The sequence below is a fragment of the Bos taurus genome, chromosome 13 (assembly GCF_002263795.3).
Source record: "Bos taurus isolate L1 Dominette 01449 registration number 42190680 breed Hereford chromosome 13, ARS-UCD2.0, whole genome shotgun sequence".
Taxonomy (NCBI): Eukaryota; Metazoa; Chordata; class Mammalia; order Artiodactyla; family Bovidae; genus Bos; species Bos taurus.
This window is the reverse complement of record NC_037340.1, coordinates 77,186,375-77,210,452: the sequence shown is the minus strand read 5'-3', so window position 1 is coordinate 77,210,452 and position 24,078 is coordinate 77,186,375. Positions and strand designations below refer to the sequence as shown.

The 24,078-nt window shown below is 41.5% G+C and overlaps 1 protein-coding gene across 1 annotated transcript in view; it reads right to left on the bottom strand.

The window, feature by feature from the left end:
- CSE1L (chromosome segregation 1 like) overlaps positions 1-16,453 on the bottom strand; it is a 35,854-nt gene extending 19,401 nt beyond the window's left edge. Inside the window, exons 1-7 of the mRNA NM_001014933.4 lie at positions 16,334-16,453; positions 7,521-7,616; positions 5,033-5,175; positions 2,688-2,789; positions 2,469-2,614; positions 2,044-2,134; positions 359-466 (exon numbers count right to left, since the gene is read on the bottom strand). Coding sequence (NP_001014933.3) covers positions 359-466; positions 2,044-2,134; positions 2,469-2,614; positions 2,688-2,789; positions 5,033-5,175; positions 7,521-7,605 — 675 coding nt within the window. The 5' untranslated portion in view covers positions 7,606-7,616; positions 16,334-16,453. The remainder of the gene's footprint in view (positions 1-358; positions 467-2,043; positions 2,135-2,468; positions 2,615-2,687; positions 2,790-5,032; positions 5,176-7,520; positions 7,617-16,333) is intronic.
- Between the last annotated feature and the right edge of the window lie 7,625 nt (positions 16,454-24,078).

The window sequence follows — 24,078 nt, the reverse complement described above, 5'->3', positions numbered from 1 at the left end:
CCCCAGCGTAAACACCCACTTAAACGAACTAGAGGAAGGCTTGGAAATGTGCTGTGTCTTCAGTAAAACAGAATATAGGATGACACTCCAACAGTCATTTAGGATGTGGGGTTTCCCTAACTTACCAGACTAAGAGAATGCTACTTTTCTATATATCCACCCACTAGCATGTCTAGGAACTACTATAAAATAGAACACAATTTGTAGTTAAAAGTGGAGGGAATGAGAAAACAAAACAACTAATACTTATTCTTTGGGCGGGAGGTGAAATCAGTGCTAGCAAAGAAGTCTTTATCAAGTGAAAAACTTTACATTTGACATCAAAGAATAAGAACCAAAACCAAGAAATAAAACTTACCTGAAAGTTTAAACTGTAGAACAATTTTGAGATTAGGATCAGGGAAGAAAATAGAATCCTCAGAGCAGAGGCATCATTTGCATGGGTGCTGCAGAGTTCAATAGTGGCCTTGGAAAAGAATTTAGGAAGATGGCTTTAGTGTATCATAAACCTTAGCGAAAAAGCCTTGTACTATGCTGAACCCCTTGGCCAACTCAATATTTATATATCTTCTCCAAAATTTGGCTTTTAAATAGTAGTGTGCACTCATTTAAGATTTTTGAAAAATACTTTAAAGGATATATTTTTAAACTGTCCATAATAACACTACTGCAAAGTCCAATGTTAATATTTTGGACTAGATCCTTCTATTCTCCTCTGTGTATATATGTAACTATTAAATGTCTTCATATGTGTTCATTAAATAATTTCCTGCAACCTGGCCTTTAGGTTGTTTGCAACTATTTGTTATTCTAACTGCAATAAACAAGTTTATCTACAAAACTTTGTGCACATACTTCTAGTTTTCTGAGTTTGAGATTCTAGAACTATTACCAATGCAGAATGGTATGCTGTGAGTAAGGGTTTTGGAAGCCAGACAGATCTAGATACAACCCAGACTCTTACTCACAATGAGCATGACTCTGAGTTATTTCAGAGCCCCCATCTCCTTATCTGTAATTAAGCATAATACCTATCTAATATATATCAAATGCGAAGATATACATAAAAGGTCTTGGTAATTTGTGCACGTCTATTATGTAAAACATACACAACAAATGTTGCTAACTATATCCTGGAGTCAGGAAATACGAATCTTATGGTTTTCTCACTGAAGTGTCAAACTCCAGAAAGCTAGTACCATTTATAATCTGACGGGGAGGACACGAGTGTTCATTTCAGTGCACTCTGGCTAAAAGATGCCCCCCACCAGTTCTACCTGTTCCTGGCTAAAACTTTTAACGTCACTGAAAAGAAATAAAAAATCTCTGCCAATCCAACAGGTGAAAAAAATGATCACATTTGTCCAATTTTATTTTTGAAAATAAGAATGTACCATCAGTAAGATATCCTAACCATGAAAAATTCTGTGCATACTCTAGAAGCTGTGACAATCACACAACCTTTCCTTTTTGAAAACAGGAAATGAGCAGCTTTTCTTGAGTTAGAAAAACTACTGAGGCATGGTTCTTTTTATTGTTTGTGAGACTAAACACTCCTCTTTCCTTATCGGGGGGAAAAAAAAAGGTTGACATTACTTCTTTTTCAATCTTAAAGGATTCTCAGAAAGATGAAGAACATGTTTAGGGAAGTTGCTTATGTACTATACAATGGTGTATATAAATTAAATTTCATAAACAGTAAAATCAAAATATAGACCTATTCCTTTAGAGATACACAAATACTTGAGTGAAATACTATGATGCCTGGAATTTGCTTTTAACTATTCATACAAAATCAAAAAGATAAAACAAAGTAAAAAGAAACAAAATGCTAGCAACTTGTTAAACCTGTGCAGTCAATACACAGGAATTCACTATACCATCTTCTCTATTTAGATATAGGTTTGAAAATTTTCAAAAGAAATGTTGCTCTAAACCATGACCTATCAAATAAGCTTTCAAAGCAATCTCTTAAAATGTATACAAATATTAAAGTGCTCTAAAATGTTAACTAAAAAATACCACCAAAATGTTATTGTATACCTTAAATAGATTCGTCAAAGGCAAAGCAAAGGCATCCAGAACAAGTTTAATTTCAGTCCATAACTCGTTTGACTTAAATTCATGGCGATATCTAAAAAATCAATGTAAAATAGGTAAATCCACAAATTTTTGTTAACTGACTTTAGGTTTTCAAGGCTAGATTAGACAAAAATCTATGGCTAGACAGCTTTCTGAAATAAAAAGGGAATTCAAGCACAGTTTATCAAGACCAGGTATTTTGCAAGTAATAGGGCAACATGAAATTAAAACCCTACACTTAGTAAGAAATAAACATGATAATGAATTGAGAGGCTTCTGTTCTTATTCTAGAATTATCATAAAAGAATGACAACAGTCACAAAAATACACACAAGGAAAAACACCTGAAAAAAATATTTTTAAAATACCAATTTACACATCAATACCTTTTAAATAAAGAATGTGCTGTACGAAGGACTCCGTTAATAACATGGAAATCTCCACTCTGAAAGCGATTCACCATTTCCGTCAACAAGTCAGGCCATTTCTGAGGGAAATCTTCTCTGCCAATAATGCTAATAGCATCACTTAACTGGGGGTAGGAAAGAGACTAATTAGATGAAACCTCTACAAACAAGCCCCCTAACAAGCAGGGCCTCACATACCTGCTTCTGAATTTGCTCCGGGCTGCTAAGCATCAAGTGCACTATGTTAGCTTTAATGGCTACTCTGTCGGCTTCACAAATTTTATTTGGTTCATCTTCAACCTAAAAGCAAAACATTAATGAGCAAGTAACATAAATTCATAGCCATGACTGTACGCATTTGTAGATAAAACAGAACCATTTCTTATTTCCTGGTTTCCTAAGAAAAACAGAAGAAGACAGGGCCTTTCTTCTGTATGAACGGGTCACAGATTTCTTTAATAATCAGCTTCTCTGACTCTCTGATGTCAATTGAGAATCTCAGTTCTATATGATAATTAACCAAAATGTGGTTAAAATCTTCATAGATATATGCTACTCAGCCCATATTCATCCTCAATTTGATCATTACCTTAAGTTAAAGAAAGGTCTAGTCAGTGAAAACTTCTTGACCGTTACCAGTTCAAATGCAACCAGGACTACATCACCCAAAGAGATTCTGAGTCTCACTAGTTTTATAAATCAAGACAGAGGGGGCTTGAATGTCTACATGTAGACGCGTGGATTTTTAAACATTCTAAAATTCACCAACTCATTTCTTCACTACATGTGAGAACACTTGACTACACAAGTTTAAGAACAGTTTTTACTATTTTTAAATTCTTCTATGGAATGAAGAAAAGAGACTCAGTGAATAAGCAGATGTCAAGTTGATTTTTTAGAAAAACTGACCATTTCTGTCAACTTTAATATCCTTCTAAATGTGATTATTACTAAAAACATTCCCTTTTTCTTTATCCTAACCCAGGTTTACCTCAGCCGTGCCATTACTGACATTTTGGGTCAGATAAATCTTGGTTGTGGGGGTCTTTCTTGTGCATTGTAGGATGGTTACCAGTATCCTTGGCTTCTTCCCACGAGTTGTCAGAAACACCCCCCATCCTCCGTGACAACCAAAAAATCTCTAAATACCCCCGGATGGGCAAAACCACCCCCAATTTTAGAATCTCTGTCAAAAGCTAAGCTAGGGAAAATACCCATTTCTGTTTCTCGATGTATAATTTTATACTGATCATTAAACTTATAGCACAGTAAGATTCACCTTGGAGTGGTGGCAGTTTAGTCACGAAGTAATGTCTGACTCTTTGTGACCCCATGGATTGTAGCCAGCCAGGCTCCTGTCCATGGGATTTCCCAGGCAAGAATACTGCAATGGGCTGCCATTTCCTTCTCCAGGGGATCTTTCTGATCCAGGGATCGAACCCACATCTCCTGCTCAGCAGGCAGATTCTTTACCACTGAGCCACTTGGAAAGCCCCCATTAAACTTGCAGCATATTAAGATTCACCTTATAATTAGAAAATATTTCCATATCCAAGACAGAGGACAAATCCCTTACCAAAAACTTCAAGTGCATTATACATATTTTATATATATATATATATATATATATATATATATATATTTAAAATGTGGTTTTTCCAGCTTTATGTAATTTTTCTTTGTCCACAATAGAAACTGCTTCAATTATTCATTTAGACTGTGTAACTTTCCACATAATGTCTCTTCAGCAGAGAGCTAAAGTTAAATTTCAACCATGGGACTTCCCTCTCGGTCCAGTAGTTAAGACTCCATGCTCGCAATACAGGAGGCACGGGTTTGATCCCTAAGATCCCACATGCTACAGGGCGCGACCAAACAAAAAAACAAACCAAAACAACAACAACAGAACACAAATTGGAGGTTAAAGCAAAGTCTCACTCTCTCGAGCAGCCCAGGTTATGAAGCTGACTCAATATGAGTTTAAATAAAACGGGAACTCTCTGTGAGCAAAGACAGTTTTAAAAATATCTTTCTTCCCAAATGGCATACTCCTTTACCTACTGCATTATCAAGGACCTCCAACAAAATATTGCAAAGGAGTGGCGAGAGTGGCCTTGTTTTGCACCTGACCTTAGTGGGAAGGTTTCAAGTTTCTCACCATTATGTTTATTAGTTATAGCTTTTTCACAGTCTTTATCATGCTGAGAAAGACCCCACTATTTCAAATTTACTGTTTTTAACCATGAACAGATGTTGGACTTTGACATAGGCTTTTTCTGCACCTATTGAAATAATAATATGATTTACGTTTTCTCAGTCTATAGGTTTTTGAATGCTGAAACAGCCATGCATATTTGGGATAAATCTCACTTGGTTATGGTATTTTTATACTTTTTGTATGTTTTTGGGTTTGACTTTTTAATATTTGGTGAGGAGGGTCCTGTTTTTTATCTTTAATCTGTGTCCGAATCACTCAGGAACACTGCACATATAAATCTTTTAAACATGCAGGGTCTTAAACTAGGCACTCATAAAATACTTACAATTCTCCAATTTCTTTTAATATAGTTCTTGAATGTTACAGAGGCACACACTTTAATAACATTATCCTGGGACTTTTCTAATAATGTTAACAGCAACAATGGGTAGTTCTGATTTCCTTCTACAGATTCAAGAAACTTCTCAGCTGGAAAACAATACCCATGTTAGAAGATATGTTATTAAAACCAAATCTTAAGACTGTATGTATATGTGAACTATGTATATTTCTGACTGAAGCATCAACAAATGGAAAGATTAGGATTGTACATGATGTTACATTAAATTTACATAGTATCTCAGTTTTCAGATCACTTTACCATCCATTAACTCATCTCACAAACCTATGAAGTGGCCTGATCAGATGATCACCTCATGTGAAGGAGAATCTGCTTTTCAGAGACAGTAAGTGACCTTAGGGCAAAAAAGTCATATACCCTGTCTTGTTCCAGAAGGATTATTATGAGTACTATTAGTAATGGTAGTAACATTTCTTTTATAGGACTGTGACTAAGATTAAATTTGTTGATTCATTTTAATGTATATTATTATTAACCATATGGGTCTGATGTTTGACTCCCATCTGTTACGTTGTCACTACTGCCCAGAGAAGTAGGTAGTATTACCCTCACTTTAAGGACAAGGCCACTGAGGTTAAGTAAGCTTGTCAAAGATCACACAGCTAGCGGATTTCATCACTGAAAAAGTTTTAGTCCAGTCCTTATTCTATCCTACTAGCTCTGAGTATTCCTTTCAAACTAAACATTTCTAATATCAGCAATAACCTTATACAAAGATTTTACTCGTATATTTTAAACTCATACTACAGTTAGGGATAATAAATCTCCTGGGTTACAGATCAGACCATGATGATTTATAGCACTTCCAATTTTTCCCTATCTTAAGCTTCTTAAGGCAGCATCCAGTCCAAGGTTTCAATACTTACTGAAAAGGTCAGCGGTTAGCATCTATTATTCTACAATTTAGTATGATTTAACACCTTCTTTCCAAATTAAGTCCCGAGTTTAACTTCCACCCTCAAACCCTCCCTGCTTTGTGTCTACCATGTGTTTCTTGAAAGATAAAGAATGCTGAACTGAAAAAAATTTTTCAAGAGGGGACACACTATGGTTTACATGGTTTTATAGAAAGCTTTGGTTGCTTCAATATTTGGTTGGTCAATATTTCATATCCGGCAATCCCTGTGAAATGTATGGTTGCAACTCTTATCAGAACATCAATTTATTCCTACATTTTGTCCTGGATTCATAAAACAACAGCACCTCCACCTTACAAAGACACAGTTATTAAAAATAATTTTCATTAAACAGTGTTGGCAGAGGCTTTCTGGGGAAGTCTTAGAACCATTAATTTCCTTTTATCCAAGAATAAATTACTTCTTTAAGCACTAACAGGAAAATCACAATTTTCCCTCACAGAAATCACAAAAGCCTTTCTAGACTAGGATGGATGCATTAACATGTAAATAATAAACAAATAATTCTATTTACTATATATAATATACAACATATTATATACAACATGTATAATATACAACAATATAATATATACTATATATAATATACAACACATATGTGCACACATTCATCTGGGTCTTCATGGAATGCTTCCAAAATCCTCTTTATGAGAATGCACATCAGTAAATTCTGAAGAAGTAGATTAAGAGCATTTCTGGTTAATATGGCTTACAACAAGGATCATTAGCGTACTACCCACAAGACACATGTGGCCCCCAGAAGTAGTTTGTTGGTTTGCGTGTTATTTCAAAAGTTTTTGATGTTAATCACTATCATTTAAAAATGAGAACGCTTCATATAAGTATCCTTATTTTTCAAGCAAAGCTGGAAATCTGATCTTGCAAGACTGGTTTGAATCCCCCCGAGTTAGATGGTTCCAAATATTAATAATATCTGTCCCTTAACCAAGGCAGTTAACCCCGCAGCCTGCCCCCTCACCCCCGGCTTTTACCTTCATGTGCAACTCCTACAGGCATTCAAGTTTGCAATTTTAAGCTTACACTAAATCTCTAATGAAAATTGGTCAAATCTGGGAGGAGGAGAAGGGGAGGAACCCTAGGTCTTAAAATATTAATTAAACCCAACATGGGGATTACCTAGTTTCATTCACTTAATCACTTTTAAGGCAGTTAACTCTTACCTCTATGCTCTGATTATTGTATCTCTAAAACAGGAAGGTGTAGGGATTTTCAGGAAGGTCAGTGAACAAAGCATCCTAAACTTACTAGTCCTTTTTATTCCAAAAGGGATAAAAGTTATTTTACTCAAGAAACAAAAACACAACAAACAAAGAAGGAAAAAACCCACTGCCATATGTTATAAATGAAAAATAAACTATGCCTAAGAATTCAAGTGTTAATCTCTTTTTAAAATTTTACAAACAGATTGCACAAAGGTTTCTCTCACCTGTCCTTTAAGAATAAATCAACCACAAGAGAGTATTTATTCACTTTACCTGGACGCCTGATGGCAGGATCAGGATCAAGAGTCTTCTTTAAATATTCTGTTAGTGTTTGCAAATTTGCATCACTGAGCTCCATTGCCATTGAGCCTAAAACAAAAATGAGGTTTGAGTAATTGATCACATGAGGACACAGGGATGTACAGAAGAGAATCATTTTACATTTTGGATGTCCCCCTCTCTGAAAGTCATCTACTTGATATGCTCTGGGTATCACCTATAAGCTTTATTCTTAGCCAAGACAAGGTTCCAGAAGACGGGCTTTTTTGAATCAGTGATGAGACAATTTTGAGATACAGAAGAAAAAACATATCACAAACTAAAGGTTAAAAATATGAATTATTAGATTTTTTTAAAAACCCACAATAAAATAAGGATCCCATTGAGTTCTGAGATTAAAGAAACTAGAGTAAATTCTTTTGTGTACAACATGCAGCCATAGGTATTGACAACACACTATATACTGAGAATTTGCACCTGGGAAGATAATTTTGGGTTCCTAAGATGACAGCTGCAGTTGTAATTAAAAAGCAACTTTCCACACAAAAGCTAAGTCAAAGCAAAAATAAACAAGCAGAATGACATCAAACTAAAAATGTCTGCGCAGCAAAGCAAACCATCAACAAAATGAAAAGGCAACATACTAAATAGGAGAAAATATTCACAAATCGTATCTGATAAAGAATTAATATCCAAAACATAAAAAAAAAAAAAAAAAACTCATACAACTCAGAAAAAAAGAGTCCAGCTGAAAAATGGGCAGAGGAACTAAACAGACATTTTCCCAAAGACAATATGAAAAGGTGCTCAACATCACTAAACACAAGGGAATGCAAATCAAAACCACAATGAGATTATCACCCCGTACCTGTTAGAACGACTATAATAAAAAAGACAAGAAATAACAGGCATTTGGCGAGCATGGGGAGAAAAGGAAACCCTGGTACCTGTTGGTGGGAATGTAAACTGGTACAACCACTCTGGAAGTAAGTATGGAGGTTCCTCAAAAAATTAAAAACAGAATTACCACATGCTCCAGCTATTCCACTTCTAGGTATTTATCTGAAGGAAATGAAAATTCTAACTAGAAGAGATACTTGTACTCCCGCTGTCTGCTGTTCACTGCAGCGCTATTAACAACAGTCAACACATGGAAGCAACCTAAGCATCCATCGATGGATAACGCAACGTAGTATACACACAGAATGGAGGATTATCCAGCCACACACAAAAAGGGAAACCCCTGCCATTTGTGACAACATAGATGGATCCTAAGGGCAGTATACCAAGTGAAATAAATGATACATAAATACCACAGACTAGAGATCTCTTCGGAGAAGGCAATGGCACCCCACTCCAGTACTCTTGCCTGGAAAATCCTATGGACGGAGGAGCCTGGTGGGCTACAGTCCATGGGCTCGCTAAGAGTCAGACACGACTGAGCAACTTCACTTTCAGTCTTCGCTTTCATGCATTGGAGAAGGAAATGGCAACCCACTCCAGTGTTCTTGCCTGGAGAATCCCAGGGACAGGGAAGCCTGGTTGGGAGGCTGTCTATGGGGCTGCACAGAGTTGGACATGACTGAAGCAACTTAGCAGCAGCAGAGATCTCTTCAAGAAAATCAGAGATACCAAGGGACCATTTCATGCCAAGACGGGCACAATAAAAGACAGAAACGGTATGGACCTAACAGAAGCAGAAAGTATTAAGAACAGGTGACAAGAATACACAAAAGAAGTGTACAGAAAAGATCTTCATGACCCAGATAATCATGATGGTGTGATCACTCACCTAGAGCCAGACATCCTGGAGGGGCCTTAGGAAGCAAAAATACTACGAACAAAACTAGTGGAGGTGATGGAATTCCAGTTGAGCTATTTCAAATCCTAAAAGATGATGCTGTGAAAGTGCTGCACTCAATATGCCAGCAAATTTGGAAAATTCAGCAGTGGCCACAGGACTGGAAAAGGTCAGTTTTCATTCCAATCCCAAAGAAAGGCAATGCCAAAGAACGTTCAAACTACCACACAATTGCACTCATCTCACACGCTAGCAAAATAATGCTCAACATTCTCCAAGCCAGGCTTCAATAGAATATGAACCATCAACTTCCAGATGTTCAAGCTGGATTTAGAAAAGGCAGAGGAACCAGAGATCAAATTGCCAACATCCGCTGGATCATCAAAAAAGCAAAAGAGTTCCAGAGAAACATCTACTTCTGCTTTATTGACTATGCCAAAGGCTCTGACTGTGTGGATCACAACAAACTGTGGAAAATTCTTCAAAAGATAGGAATACCAGACCACCTGACCTGCCTCTTGAGAAATCTGTATGCAGGTCAAGAAGCAAAAGTTAGAACTGGACATGGAACAACAGACTGGTTCCAAATCAGGAAAGGAGTTATGTCAAGGCTGTATATTGTCACCCTGCTTATTTAACTTATATGCAGAGTACATCATGTAAAATGCTGGGCTGGATGAAGCACACACTAAAATCAAGATTGCCAGGAGAAGTATCAATAACCTCAGATACGCAGATGACACCACCTTTATGGCAGAAAGCAAAGAAGAACTAAAGAACCTCTTAGTGAAAGTCAAAGAGAAGAGTGAAAAAGCTGGCTTAAAACACAACATTCAGAAAACTAAGATCATGGCATCTGGTCCATCACTTCATGGCAAATAGATGGGGAAACAGTGGAAACAGTGACAGAATTTATTTTTGTGGGCTCCTAAATCACTGCAGCCATTAAATTAAAAGATGCTTGCTTCTTGGAAGAAAAGCTATGACCAACCTAGACAGTATATTAAAGAGCAGAGACATTACTTTACCAACAAAGGTCTATCAAGTCAAAGCTATGGTTTTTCCAGTAGTCATGTATGGATGTGAGAGTTGGACTATAAAGAAAGCTGAGCACTGAAGAACTGATGCTTTTGAACTGTGGTGTTGGAGAAGACTCTTGAGAGTCCCTTGGACTGCAAGGAGATCCAACTAGTCCATCCTAAAGGAAATCAGTCCTGAATATCCATTGGAAGGAGTGATGTTGAAGCTCAAACTCCAATACTTTGGCCACCTGATGCAAAGAACTGACTCACTGGAAAAGACCCTGATGCTAGCAAAGACTGAAGGCAGAAGAGGATGGCAGAGGATGAGATGGTTGGATGGCATCACTGACGCGATAGACATGAGTTTGAGTAAGCTCCAGGAGTTAGTGATGGACAGGGAAGCCCGGCATGCTACAGTCCATGGGGTCACAAAGAGTTAAGACAGGACTGAACTGAAATACCACATGATCATGTTTCTATGTGGAATCTTAAAAACAAAAATTCATAGATAAAAAGAGCAGATTAGGGAACTTCCTCAGTGGTCCAGTGACTAAGACTCTGCCTACCAATGCAGGGGGCATGGCTTCTATCTGTCCCACATACTGTGGTATGCGGCAAAACAATAACAAAAAAAACAGATTGGTGGGCATGGCAAAACAACAACAAACAGATTGGTTAAAAAAAACAAACAGATTGGTGGTTGACTGCATGGCAGGGGCAAATGGATGAAGGTGGGTAGAAAGGTACAAATCTTCAGTTACAAAATAAATATATAAATCAGGAGGATGTAATGTCCGACACAGAGACTCCAGTTAATAGCAGCGTGCTGTATATTTGAAAGTTATTAGGACAGTAAATCCTAAAAGTTCAGAACAAAAAAGACAAATATATTTGTAATTATGTGTGATGATGAACGTTAATTAACTAGGTTTATTGTGATCATTTCACAATATATACACCATTATGTTGTGCACCTGAAATTAATGTTACATCTTAATTATATCTCAATAAAAAGCAACTTTTCAAATATTTAAAGCTTAAAACTAAATATAAATCACAGAATATGCTATGACTGACCAAAAAAATCCACATCTAATATATTACAAATGATTAATAGGCTTTATAAAGGGCTACAGCTAATGCTGAGGTTGTGAAGAGTACTCCTCCAGAGCCAGAAACCACAGCCTTCTAAGGAGACCAATCTTTGAAGCTATCTGTATTCTCCTCAACATACTCGTTTTTACCACAAGGGAAGCCAACATGATGGCTGATTTGGTAGACTCCACCACTTATATATATTACTTCCTTTGATACAGGGCAAACCACTCTATGGAGTTCCACTCAACCACACACACAATTCACTGAGAAGCAACTCTTCCTGTTTTTTACACCAAAGGTTTGGAAAATGCTATGCATCATATTCACCCTCTTTTGGAGATGCGCTTTAAAAGCTTCAAGAACCCAGAGCCTGGCCACAGAACCATTTTATTATGGAACACAGGCCGGAAAGCAGTGATTTAATCAATTTATTTCCCATTCTTTTTTCTGTGTTGAAATGCTGAATCTGTTATGAAAACATGAAAGTTTGCTGTTGCCAAGGAAAACCGTTTACACCAGTATATATGAAAAAAAAAAAAAAAGTCTTTACTACATGCAAATTATTCTACCTTTTGGGATTTACACAAGGCAGCATGTGTGTTTGGGGGATTACAGAAGGTAACTGAACCTATTTTGTTGAGTTTAAATTTTAAATACACTCCTTAATAAATTTGCATTTTACTAACTTTCTTCATGACAGAGTCCCATGCAAGCTGGCACCTGTCAACCTTATCTCTGACCTTCTTGCTGTCCAGCCACCAAAGCCTTCTTTCTGTTCCTCAAACCAGACAAAAGTTCTCCCTGACTGTAATAACCCGTCCTTCTAATTTGACATCAGGCATCATCCAGCCCACTGTCAACTCCTCAAAAAAGCCTTCCACAATCATCATCCACCTCATCCCTATTGCACTGTTCACAGCACTTATTCTCATCTGAGGTATCTTTGACTTGTCATCTCTTATTTGTAAGCTCCCTGGGGCAGGGACTTTGTAGGTCTTGCTCACCTCTGTAGCCCAGGACCTTCAACATTGCCTGGCACACAGTATTCACTAAGCATTTGCCGCATGAACTAATGGATAAGCTAATATGTCAGTCAAGCGACTAAAACATGGATCCAGTCTGGATTGGAGACTATCCTCTGAGCATCAGTTATTAGCAAGCATGACATAATGTAGGAACTCAATTATATCTGTCAGATAAATAGTGACCAACATACTGACATAATTGGTTTCCGTTCATTCAAAAATGCTTCAAAGAAGATGGGAGTTTGAACTTTATCCTGTATATTGTTCATACTTGCCAGTGCTTATTTCGGGGGTCAGGACTCACTGTCTCCTCCACCTAGACGGCTCTGCCCCTGGAGAGCTTTGTAGTTCACTCCCTGCTTCATTCAGGTCTCTTTTCAAATGTCACTTCTGTTTTGAGCTGCTGTCCTGGACCATCCTATCTAAAACAGCACCCAGCTCAGTCACTCTCCATTCTCTGGTTCTGCTTTTCCAATTTTATCAGGCCTATAAACTGCTTTCTTGTTTACTATGCTTTCCCCTCCATTAGACTGTCAGCAACATGGGAGCAAGGACTTTGTGTTTTGTTCACTGCACTCTCCCTCGATTCTTAAAACAGTGAAGAGCGCCTACTGTGTATTTGTGCCCTATTTTCAAAAGCTACATACCCTTTATTGATCTTTTTTCCCCCATCAAAAAGCAGTCATGCTTCGCATTTATTCAGTCAATTGCCTGTGAGACAGAAGGGCTGGAGCCAACCGACTCTAGGAGACACGAAAGTGACCCCCACAAAACGGCGAAGCTGAAGGGCCAGGTTAAAAAAAAGTGTATGGCGGGAAACTGTGTGTGTGTGCAGTGGTGGTGGTGCTGGTGGAGGAGTATAAGCACGCATGCTACAACCCCCAAAAGGTAAAATACTTTATAAATCTTATATTTTTAATGTTAAGGGACTAAACGTTTGTCCAAAAATCCCTTTTCTGTCTCCTCAGTGACAGTGTCTATAAACCCAAATTGTAAGCTTAAGTCCTGATTTGTGAAAATATGACACATCAGGTAATTTTAGAGAATACTCCAGAGGCAGCAAGATTAAGGTCTAGTTATCTTTATTTGCCAGAGGTGGAGGTACACTGACATTCTGAAATATGTGCAATATATAAATGTAAAAAGCATTACTGACTTTAAAGACAAACTAGAAATGAAAAAATTCACTCTTTTGCCTTTAAATGAAGGCTGATACTTTACTTCTCCACTGAGCTATTTTTGGAAATCTCTACCCAAAAATACATGAAAAACATGTACCACAATGGGCTTCCCTGGTGGCTCAGCTGGTAAAGAATCTGCCTGCAATGCAGGAGACCTGGGTTCAATCCCTGGGTTGAGAAGATCCCCTGAAGAAGGGAACAGCTACCCACTCCAGTACTCTGGCCTGGAGAATTCCATGGACTCTACAGTCCACGGGGTTGCAAAGAGTTGGACACAAATGAGTGACTTTTGCTTTATGTACCACAATAAATCAATTATGCCAGACTTTTTGTTGAAAGACTGGCTGGACCTAAGTCTAGCCTCTTCTCAAAGGTCCTCAATTACAGATGAAGACATTTGGAATAAAAGCTTTGCTTTCCAAGGCCACCACACAGAAATCTGTGACGTAAGTTGACCCAAGATGTATGCCTTTTCCTTAAGATATTTCCTCTGCATTAGAGAACCACTCCAGAGGCCCTACATCTGGGGGAAGGGAGAGAGATCCAATAAATGAAAACCATCTGGCACACACACATTAAGAACACACTGCAGCACCTCAGTCCACCTTCTGCTTTCTCATCACAGGAACGTACCACTGAGATGCAGAGCCAAACTTTTTACATTGTCTACAAAGCCCAATGTGATCTGACCTCCAGACACCTGTTCCTTCACATACTACTCTGTGAAAGCTAGATTTTCCTCGAACCCTTTGTACTTTCTATTCGCTCTGCCTGGAATGTTCTGTTCCCTCATCTTTCCATAGCTGGTCTCAGCTCAAATGCCACCTCCTCAGAGAAGTCGCCTTCATCTGTCATTTGTCTGGAATTATTTAAGCCATTTATTTGTAACCTTGTCTCTTTCCCCCTCTAGAATATAGGCTCCCCAAGGGAAGGAACTCTGTCCATTTTGTTTGAGACAAAAGAAGATAAATTTCACTGTATTCAAAGAGATTAAGTGGATTAAATGAAGTTATTTACCAAGTTATTAAATGAATAAAGGAACAAATTAATACCAAAGGTACAGCACTGCCCCCAAACCTATCTAATACTGTACAGAAAATGGTTCTCCTCTATCCTAGCTCTCATAGCAAAAATCAAAGTAAACAGAGGGGAATAAAGAATTCCCCTGCACTGGTGTAAAGAAATGAAAGATATAGGGTCTTAAGAAGTAAGAGGCTGGGTAGATCCAGTCCCACGAATTATGTGAAAAATGCAGACACACAAAAAAGGGCCACAATCTTCACTGTGGTGGTCCAAGAGGAGACGAAAAAGAGCACTGGCAGGATCCAAAAGTAAAAAGTCCCTTTTCATGCATGACTCTTCCGAGGAATAATACTTGTGCATCTACCATGTGGCAAGCACTGGCCATCTGCTTACAGCAGCAACAAGACAGGTAAGGTATCAGCCTTTGAAATTTGAAAAAGACAATAACCAAGTAAACTATTAGTGATTCTAGAACATGATAAAAAAAAACTATGAAGTAAATAAAACTAGAGTGATATGATCAGTTGAAAGAGATCCTTTGAAAGGTTGGTCAAAAAGAGGCGTAACGTGAGTGAAACCTGAAGGACAGGGAACCAGCCTTGCAAAGATCTGCTGTTGGCATGTCCAAGCAAACGAAAGGCGCGTCCGAACGCTTTCTGGAGGACATGCGCTCGGAACACGTAATAAAAAGAAAACGTAAGCAGCGTGGCTACAGTGGTCAAGGAGAAGAGGTGGGTGGGAGAGGTGGACAACGGTCACCCCAGATGGGGCTTGGTAAACCAGGGTAGTAACTCAGGGGACCCGCAGCCACTTTATGAGGTAAATGTTTTCAACCCCGCTTTTCCAGATGAGGAAGTGGAGACTCGGAGAGATGAAGTGGCCAGCCCTAAGGAGGGGTTAAATCTGAAAACGAATCCAGGCCTTCTCGTTCCTAAGCTGAATCCCAAAGCTCCGAACATTGTAGGTGTTCCCTCAAGAGGTGGACCCTGGTAACCCGACAGGTGCACGGACCTCCTCGGGGACACAGACCACAGTCTAACCCTCACGAGCAACTCAGCAAAGTGAGATCACCGGGCCCGTTTCACAGCCGCGGAGACCAAAGCCCTCGGCGGTGTGGCGCTCCGCCACCACCGCCGCCGCGCCGCCGCCCTAACGGGAAAGGGAGGCCCAGGATAGCAGCGGCGGCCGGGGCGGCGGCTCGTACGCCCGCTCCGCAGCCGGCCAGGCCCCGCAGCCGCACTCGCCTCACGATGCGGGCGGCCGGGTGCGCCGAGAACGGACGCACGGGTGCGACCAACGAGAGCAGGCCGCCCCGAGAGCGCGGCCAATCAGCGCGGCGCTAAGGAGGAAGAGGCGGGCGCTCGCGCCGCACGGGCCAGGCCTAGCCCGGGCCGTCCTCGCTCCTCACAGGCCCAGGCGGGGGTGGGGTTGCTTACCCGAGCCTGCACCTCAGACCTGGGATGCCGCCAGGACAGGCGAGACGCGAAAGCGAAGCCCCTGCCCCCGGACGCTTCCCCAGACATGGGCCAATGTTCCGCTCTCGCCCGGAGGTGCGGTCCTGGCTTCCCAACGTTCGGAAGCGCAAGGAGCGCTTCCACCCTCCCCCAGCCGGGTCCCGAGAAGCCCCGACACTAGGCCGTGCAGGCCTGCGCCTCACCTCGTGGGGACGCGGGAACGGAGAAGGGAAGCCCAGTCACGGACCGTAGCCGGCACTCTCCACTCCTACCGCCACTCCACACCTCACATTCAAACCCCGGCAAAATGGCGCGGCAGGGAGGCTGCGGCCGGGGCGCATGCGTACAAGGGGCCGAGTAAGGGGCGGGGCCAAGGGCGCTCGGCTCCACCCAGATTCCAATCACCAATCACGGCCCCGCTCTGAGGGGGCTGACGTCATGCGCGGCAATGGTCTTTGACCGCGCTAGTGGGCATCCCTCTCGCGGTTCTGAGAAGGGCACACATGAGGCGCGTGTCCGCTGAATTGTGCCCTCTTTTGATGTCAGGGCTAGAGTCAGGCATCTAGTGGGTCTTATACAACTATCGAAGGAACTGTCCAAAGTCATGGCCAAAGCATCTCCGATAGAAGAGAACTTTTCTGCCCCTCGTGGAGCTTGTTTTAAAGAGAGGAAAGGAATAAACAAGATCTTTTCAGATTTGATAAGTGCTGTGAGAAGATTGAAAGACAGTGATACGGCAGGCAGTGACGTAGATTGTCAAGGGGATGGCCAGAGGAGATCTCTAAACAAGTGACCTGAAGTTCAACAAGAAGACAGCTATGGATTAGCCTGCAGAGCTTTCCAGGAAGAGGGGATGCTAATAGCAAAGGCTCTGAGACAGGACCCGGCTACACTGGGGCTTAAAAAATAAAGTGGAGCATGACAGGAGGAGTTAGATCTGCAGGGGCTAGATGATGTAGGCCTATATTGCATGGAACATACACTAAAACAAAACAAAAACTGTCTATCTGAAATTCACATAGAACCAGGTGTCCAATATTTTATTTGGTGGTCCTATCTCCATTATATTTTCTTCACAGCATTTATCACTCCTTGCAATTAATTGTCTCTTTTTTCAACTGTCCCCCAACTGTATACCTAAGGACTCTGTTCAAACAAGGGCATTCTCTTTACAGCTGTATCCCAGCACCTAACACAAGGTAACTTCAATAAATATTTGCTGAATGTTGAATTAAATGCCGTATATAAATAGGTGAAGTCCATTGCGAAAGGTGTACATTATTAGAACACTGGTGGAAAAGATGTATTTCTACCATTGCAGCAGTAGTACAAGCAATCATCTTGGTCATACTAGTTCGCTTTTCTGGACATTTTCCTCTAGTACGGGTGAGAGCAACCCTGGTGACTTAACAGTTTTTCATCCCTGAACGCCAATCAGGAAGGAAGCTGGCTGGCATCTTGTGTCTGTCTAGCATGATTACCAGGTTTTGTAGGAAGCCCCACACTTCCCAGGTGGCGCTAATAGTAAAGAACCTGCCTGCCAATGCTGGAGACTCAGGTTCAATCCCTGAGTCAGGAAGATCCCCTGGAGAAGGGCATGGCAATCCACTCCAGTCTTCTTCCTGAAGAATCCCATGGTCAGAGGAGCCTCGTGGGCTATACAGTCCATGGGGGTCACAAAGAGTCGGTCACAACTGGGGTGACTTAGCACACACATAGGAAGCCCGCAGGCTGTGCCACTTTTATTAAGTCTGTGGAAGTGGCTCCAGCAGGGCCATCTCCCCTCGCCCTTAGCAGCCAGAGGAACCATGCAGGTGAGGGCCATGGAAAGGCTTGTCCTCCCTCTCTACTCTCTGTGGGGCCCAGGTGACCCGTGAAAATTCCCTGGGAATTCTCATCCTGCTCGCTCACCACATGCACACACTCTTAGGTTTGCTACAACTGCTGCTGTGTTGAAAACCAAAGAAAACAGTTCAGCCATTTTCAGGAGCAAGAAGTCAGTACGCATGTAGTCGTCTTTCTTTCCGAATCCTGATAAAATAGTACATACATTATATGTATACTCTATGGAAAGACTTTCTGAAAGTGGAAGACACTTCCATTTGATTTGGATTCAGAAAAGCATGGACACATCTGACTGTGCTTGGAAAACAAGTCTAAGTTTGATTTTGTCTCACTTTTAAAAAGTCCAGTTGAGATCCAGAAGAGTGTTGATATCTAAAGTTGAGACAGGTCTGATTGCTTCTTACCTTTTATTTTATTGATTATATTTTTAATGTTAGCATCTTTTTTCTTTTGGTGTGCTGCATGGCATGTGGGATCTTAGTTCCCCCGCCAGGGACTGCACCTGTGCCCCCTGCAGTGGAAGAGGGGAGTCAACCACTGTGCCACCAGGGAAATCTCTCTCACTTTTTTTTTAACGAAGGCAACTTCCTTTCTTGGGCACAGGGTGGAATATTCACATGGTACAAATAGCCTTTGGTCTTTCACTAACTAGGATATTGTTGTTTACTCGCTAAGTCATGTCCGACTTTTGCGACCCCATGGACTGCAGTCCTCCAGGCTCCTCTGTCCATGGGATTTTCCTGACAAGAATACTGGAGTGCATTGCCATTTCTTTCTCCAGGGGAGCTTCCTGGCCCAGGGATGGAACCCACATATCCTGTACTGCAGGTGGATTCTTTACCACTGAGGCACAAGGGAAGCCCAGGTAGAACATTCTGTTCAGTTCAGTTACTCAGTTGTGTCCGACTTTTTTTGACCCCATGGACTGCAGCACGCCAGGCCTCCCTGTCCATCACCAACTCCCGGACTTTACTCAAACTCATGTCCATTGATTCGGTGATGCCATCCAACCATCTCGTCCTCTGTTGTCCCCTTCTCCTCTTGCCTTCAATCTTTCCCAGCATCAGAATCTTTTCCAATGAGTCAGTTCTTCACATCAGGTGGCCAAAATATTGGAGTTTCAGTTTCAGCATCAGTCCTTCCAATGAATATTTAGGACTGATTTCCTTTAGGATGGACTGGTTGGATGTCCTTGCAGTCCAAGGGACTCTCAAGAGTTTTCTCCAACACCACAGTTCAAAAGCATCAATTCTTTGGCACTCAGCTTTCTTTACAGTCCAACTCTCACATCCATACATGGCTCCTGGAAAAACCATAGCTTTGACTAGATGGACCTTTGTTGGTAATGTCTCTGCTTTTTAATATGCTGTCTAGGTTGGTCATAACTTTTCTTCCAAGGAGCAAGCGCCTTTTAATTTCATGGCTGCAGTTACCATCTGCAGTGATTTTGGAGCTCAAAAAACTAAAGTCTGTCACTATTTCCCCATCTATTTGCCATGAAGTGATGGACCAGATGCCATGATCTTAGTTTTCTGAATGTTGAGCTTTAAGCCAACTTTTTCACTCTCCTCTTTTCACTTTCATCAAGAGGCTCTTTAGTTCTTTGCTTTCTGCCATAAGAGTGGTGTCATCTGCATATCTGAGGTTATTGATACTTCTCCTGGCAATCTTGATTCCAGGTTGTGCTTCCTCCAGCCCAGCGTTTCTCATGATGTACTCTGCATATAAGTTAAATAGGTAGGGTGACAACATACAGCCTTGACGTACTCCTTTTCCTATTTGGAACCAGTCTGTTGTTCCATGCCCAGTTCTGACTGTTGCTTCCTGATCTGCACACAGATTTCTCAAGAGGCAGGTCAGGTGGTCTGATATTCCCATCTCTTTAAGAATTTTCCAGAGTTTGTTGTGGTCCACACAATCAAAGGCTTTGGCATAGTCAATAAAGCAGAAATAGATGTTTCTCTGGAACTCTCTTGCTTTTTCGATGATCCAACGGATATTGGCAATTTGATCTCTGGTTCCTCTGCCTTGTCTAAATCCAGCTTGAACATCTGGAAGTTCACGGTTCATGTACTGTTGAAGCCTGGCTTGGAGAATTTTGAGCATTACTTTACTAGCGCGTGAGATGAGTGTAATTGTGCAGTAGTTTGAGCATTCTTTGGCATTGCCTTTCTTTGGAATGAAAACTGACCTTTTCCAGTCCTGTGGCCACAGTAGGACATTAGCTGTAGGTACTTTATTGAATATTTAAGTTCTTTATTTCTTATTTTTAAATATTCTTTATCAATGTTCTCTGAATGGTATACGAGTCTCCCATCGTGATTCTGACTTTGTCAGTGTTAAATGGTACGTCAGTCAGCTTCTGATTTATATTTTGAAGCTATTAGGTCAATACAGGGTTCCTGCTGTTTCTTCTTGATGATGTCTACCATCTTATAATGTGAAATATTCCTCTTTGGCCCTTTCAGAGCTTTCCTCTTCCAATTCAGTCTTGTCTGATATCAACACTGTTGGACCTGCTTTCTTTCTGCAAGAGTTTCCTGGGTCTTCTCCTCCCCGTTTTATTGAAGTATAATGGACATCCTTTTCAGCCTCTCTTTGTTGCCAGAATTCTTTCATCCTTTTGTATATCATAGTAGTTAAGAGCGTGAACTTGAGCCAGACTACCCAGGTTCAGACCCCAATGCCATCTGTGTAACACTGGGTAAGTTACTTATAACTTGGTTGCCTAATCTCTAAAACAGGGGTAATAATATGATTCTTCCTCTTACGGTGGTTGTAAAGATAAAGAATGATATGTATGAAGAAATGATAAGTATGAAAAAATGATATGTATGAGGCCCATGAAAAAGCAACTGGGAAACAGTACCCAACAGTGTTAGCTGTTATGACCATTTCTTATGACCAGTTGAAGTGTATTTTTTTTTCAAATATCATACCACATCCCTTGGTGTGCTGCAGTCCATGGCGTCGTGAAGAGTCCAACACGACTTGACGACTGAACAACAGCAGCAACCACATCCCTTATATGTGGAATATAAGAAGAAATGATACACATGAGCTTACTTACAAAATAGAGATTCACAGACTTAGAAGATGAATTTATGGTTGCTGGAGGTAGGGAAGGGATATTAATAGTTAGGGAGTTTGCGAAGGTCATGTACCCACTGCTATATTCAAAATGGATACCATCAACAAGGACCTATTGTATAGCACAGGGAACTCGACTGGATGGTATGTGGCAGCTTGGATGGGTGGGGGTTTGGGGAGAATGGATACATACACATGTACAGCTGAGTCCCTTCACTGTTCACCTGAAACCGTCACAACATTGTTAATCGGCTACACTCCAATCAAAATAAAAAGTTTAAAGTTTGAAAAAAAAAAGATGTTTTTTGATGTGGACCATTTTAAAAGTATTTATTGAATTTATTACAATATCGCTTCTGTTTTATGTTTTTTTTTGACTGAGAGGCATGTGGGATCTTATCTCTGACCAGGGATTGAACCTGCATCCCCTGCTTTGGAAGGTGAAGTCTTAACCACTGGGTGCCAGGGAAGTCCCGGGAGAGTATTCGTGACGCCCTCCCATTGTCCCCGCCCTCGGCTTTTCTCAGGTGGTGCTGCTTTAGACCTGGGCAAGCCTTTGGACCCTTCCCTTGGCCCCTGTATTTTAGAGGCTCCACACTGGCCTTCCTCCAACCACTCCCTGTTCACGGACCAAGTGCGGGAGCTTCTGTGCTCCCCCAGAACCTGTGCCATTCCCTTTCAGGTCATGTTCCAGTCGCCCAACACCCTGGAAGTCCCCAGCCTTAGGCCCTGAGTCCTTTTCCAAGATCTGTAGAAATCTCTTGCCTGGGTCAGTTCTGAGAGCAAATGTACAGCCAATGGGAGTGCCCCAAAGCTGGAAGTGTGACAGAGGCAAACGAGTTCGCAGTGGGTTTGGACGCAGCTGAGTATCTATACACAAGTTCAAAGCCCTGCGGTGCTGCCTGTGGCCTGAGGAGGAGACAGGGTGCAGGACAAAGGCCAGTTCTCCCTGCCCTGCTCTGTTCTGGCATGGAACGCTGGGGAGCCTGAAAATGCAACTTTTGAACCGAGACTTGCAGGTATTATAAAAGTATTTATGGAGGAAGTAGGTTCAGTTCAGTTCATTTGCTCAGTCGTGCCCAACTCTTTGCAACCCCACGGACTGCAGCATGCCAGGCTTCCCTGCCCATCACCAACTCCCAGAGCCTATTCAAACTCATGTCCATCAAGTCGGTGATGCCATCCAACCATCTCATCCTCTCTTGTCCCCTTCTCCTCCTGCCTTCAATCTTTCCCAGCATCAACAAAGGAGGTTAGGATGAGTTTTATTTGAAAGCTCATACCTTGATATTTGACTTTGAAATATTTAGACTCACTGCATGTGTGTAGTCAAAGCTATGGTTTTTCCAGTAGTCATGTATAGATGTGAGAGTTGGACCATAAAGAAGGCTGGGTGAGTGAAGTCACTCAGTCGTGTCTGACTCTTTGCGACCCCAGCCCACCAGGTTTCTACGTCCATAGGATTCTCCAGGCAAGAATACTGGAGTGGGTTGCCATTTCCTTCTCCAGGGGATCTTCCCGACCCAGGGATCGAACCCACGTCTCCCGCATTGCAGGCAGATGCTTTAACCTCCAAGCCACCAGGGAAGCATATAAAGAAGGCTGAGCGCCCAAGAATTGATGCTTTTGAACTGTAGTGCTGGAGAAGACTCTGAGAATCCCTTGGACAGCAAGAAAATAAAATCAGTCAATGCTAAAGGAAATCAACCCTGAATATTCATTGGAAGGACTGATCCTGAAGCTGAAGGTCCAATACTTTGGCCACCTGATGCGAAGAGCTGACTCATTGGTAAAGTAAAGGACCCTGATGCTGGGAAAAATTGAGGGCAATAGGGGACGACAGAGGATGAGATGGTTGGATGGCATCACCGACTCGATAGACTTGAGTTTGAGTGAACTCCAGGAGACACTGAAAGACAGGGAAGCCTGGCGTGCTGCAGTCCATGCGGTTGCAGAGTAGGACATGACAGGGCCCGTGGTGGTTGTATTTCTGGCCCAGAGCCACCAGATGTCAGTAGTGGGCTATGTGCGCCCTCCCGAGCCACTGCCCCAGGGAGCTATATTCATTCAGTTGCTCTCCAGCCCCCGGTTGGGAAGATGCCCTGGAGAAGGGAAAGGCGACCCACTCCAGTACTCTGGCCTGGAGAATTCCATGGATTGTATAGTCCATGGGGTCGCAAAGAGTTGGACACCACTGAGCAACTTTCACTTCACTTTCCAACGCATTAAATAGCCCTTCCCTTGTGTGAGATCCCTGTTCAGGGAAGGCCTGAAGGGAACACCAAGACTGCAGGTGGAGGGAAATCTCTGCTATGCAGTATGGCCAAAAAAAAAAGGGGTGGGTGGGTGGGATGAATGGAGGTGAGGGATGCAGACAGGGACTAGGTAGGCAAACAGGAGGTGAGGTTTGTTCTTTTTTTTCCAAGAAGTTAGCTTTTGAGTTGGAATCCAGGAGGAGGAACTAGCCATTAAGTTCAGAGAAAACACATCCAGGAAGAGAAATAGCAGGACCAAAGGCTCGGAGGCAGGAGCAAGTGTGGAACTCTAAAGAAGTCACAAATTTGTGCCTTTAAAGAAAAAAATTGAAGTGTAGAGGCTTCCTTGGTGGCTCACTGGTAAAGAATCTGCCTGCAATGTGAGAGACCTGGGTTCTATCCCTCGGTTGGGAAGATCCCCTCGAGAAGGGAAAGACTACCCATTCCAGTATTCTGGCCTGGAGAATTCCATGGGCTGTACAGTCCAAGGAGTTGCAAAGAGTCGGACACGACTGAGCGACTCTCACTTTCACTTTCATATTTGATTTACAGTGTTGTGTTAGCTTCAGGTGTACAGCAAAGTGATTTATGTATATATATATATTTTTTCAGATTCTCTTCCATTGTAAGTAATTACAAGATATTGAATATAGTTCCCTGTGCTATACAGTAGGTCCTTTTTTTGTTTGTTTTGTTTTGTTTTTGCTGCAAAAAGCTTTATTGTTTCCATTTGGTCCAAGGCTTGAGAGAGGGCTCCA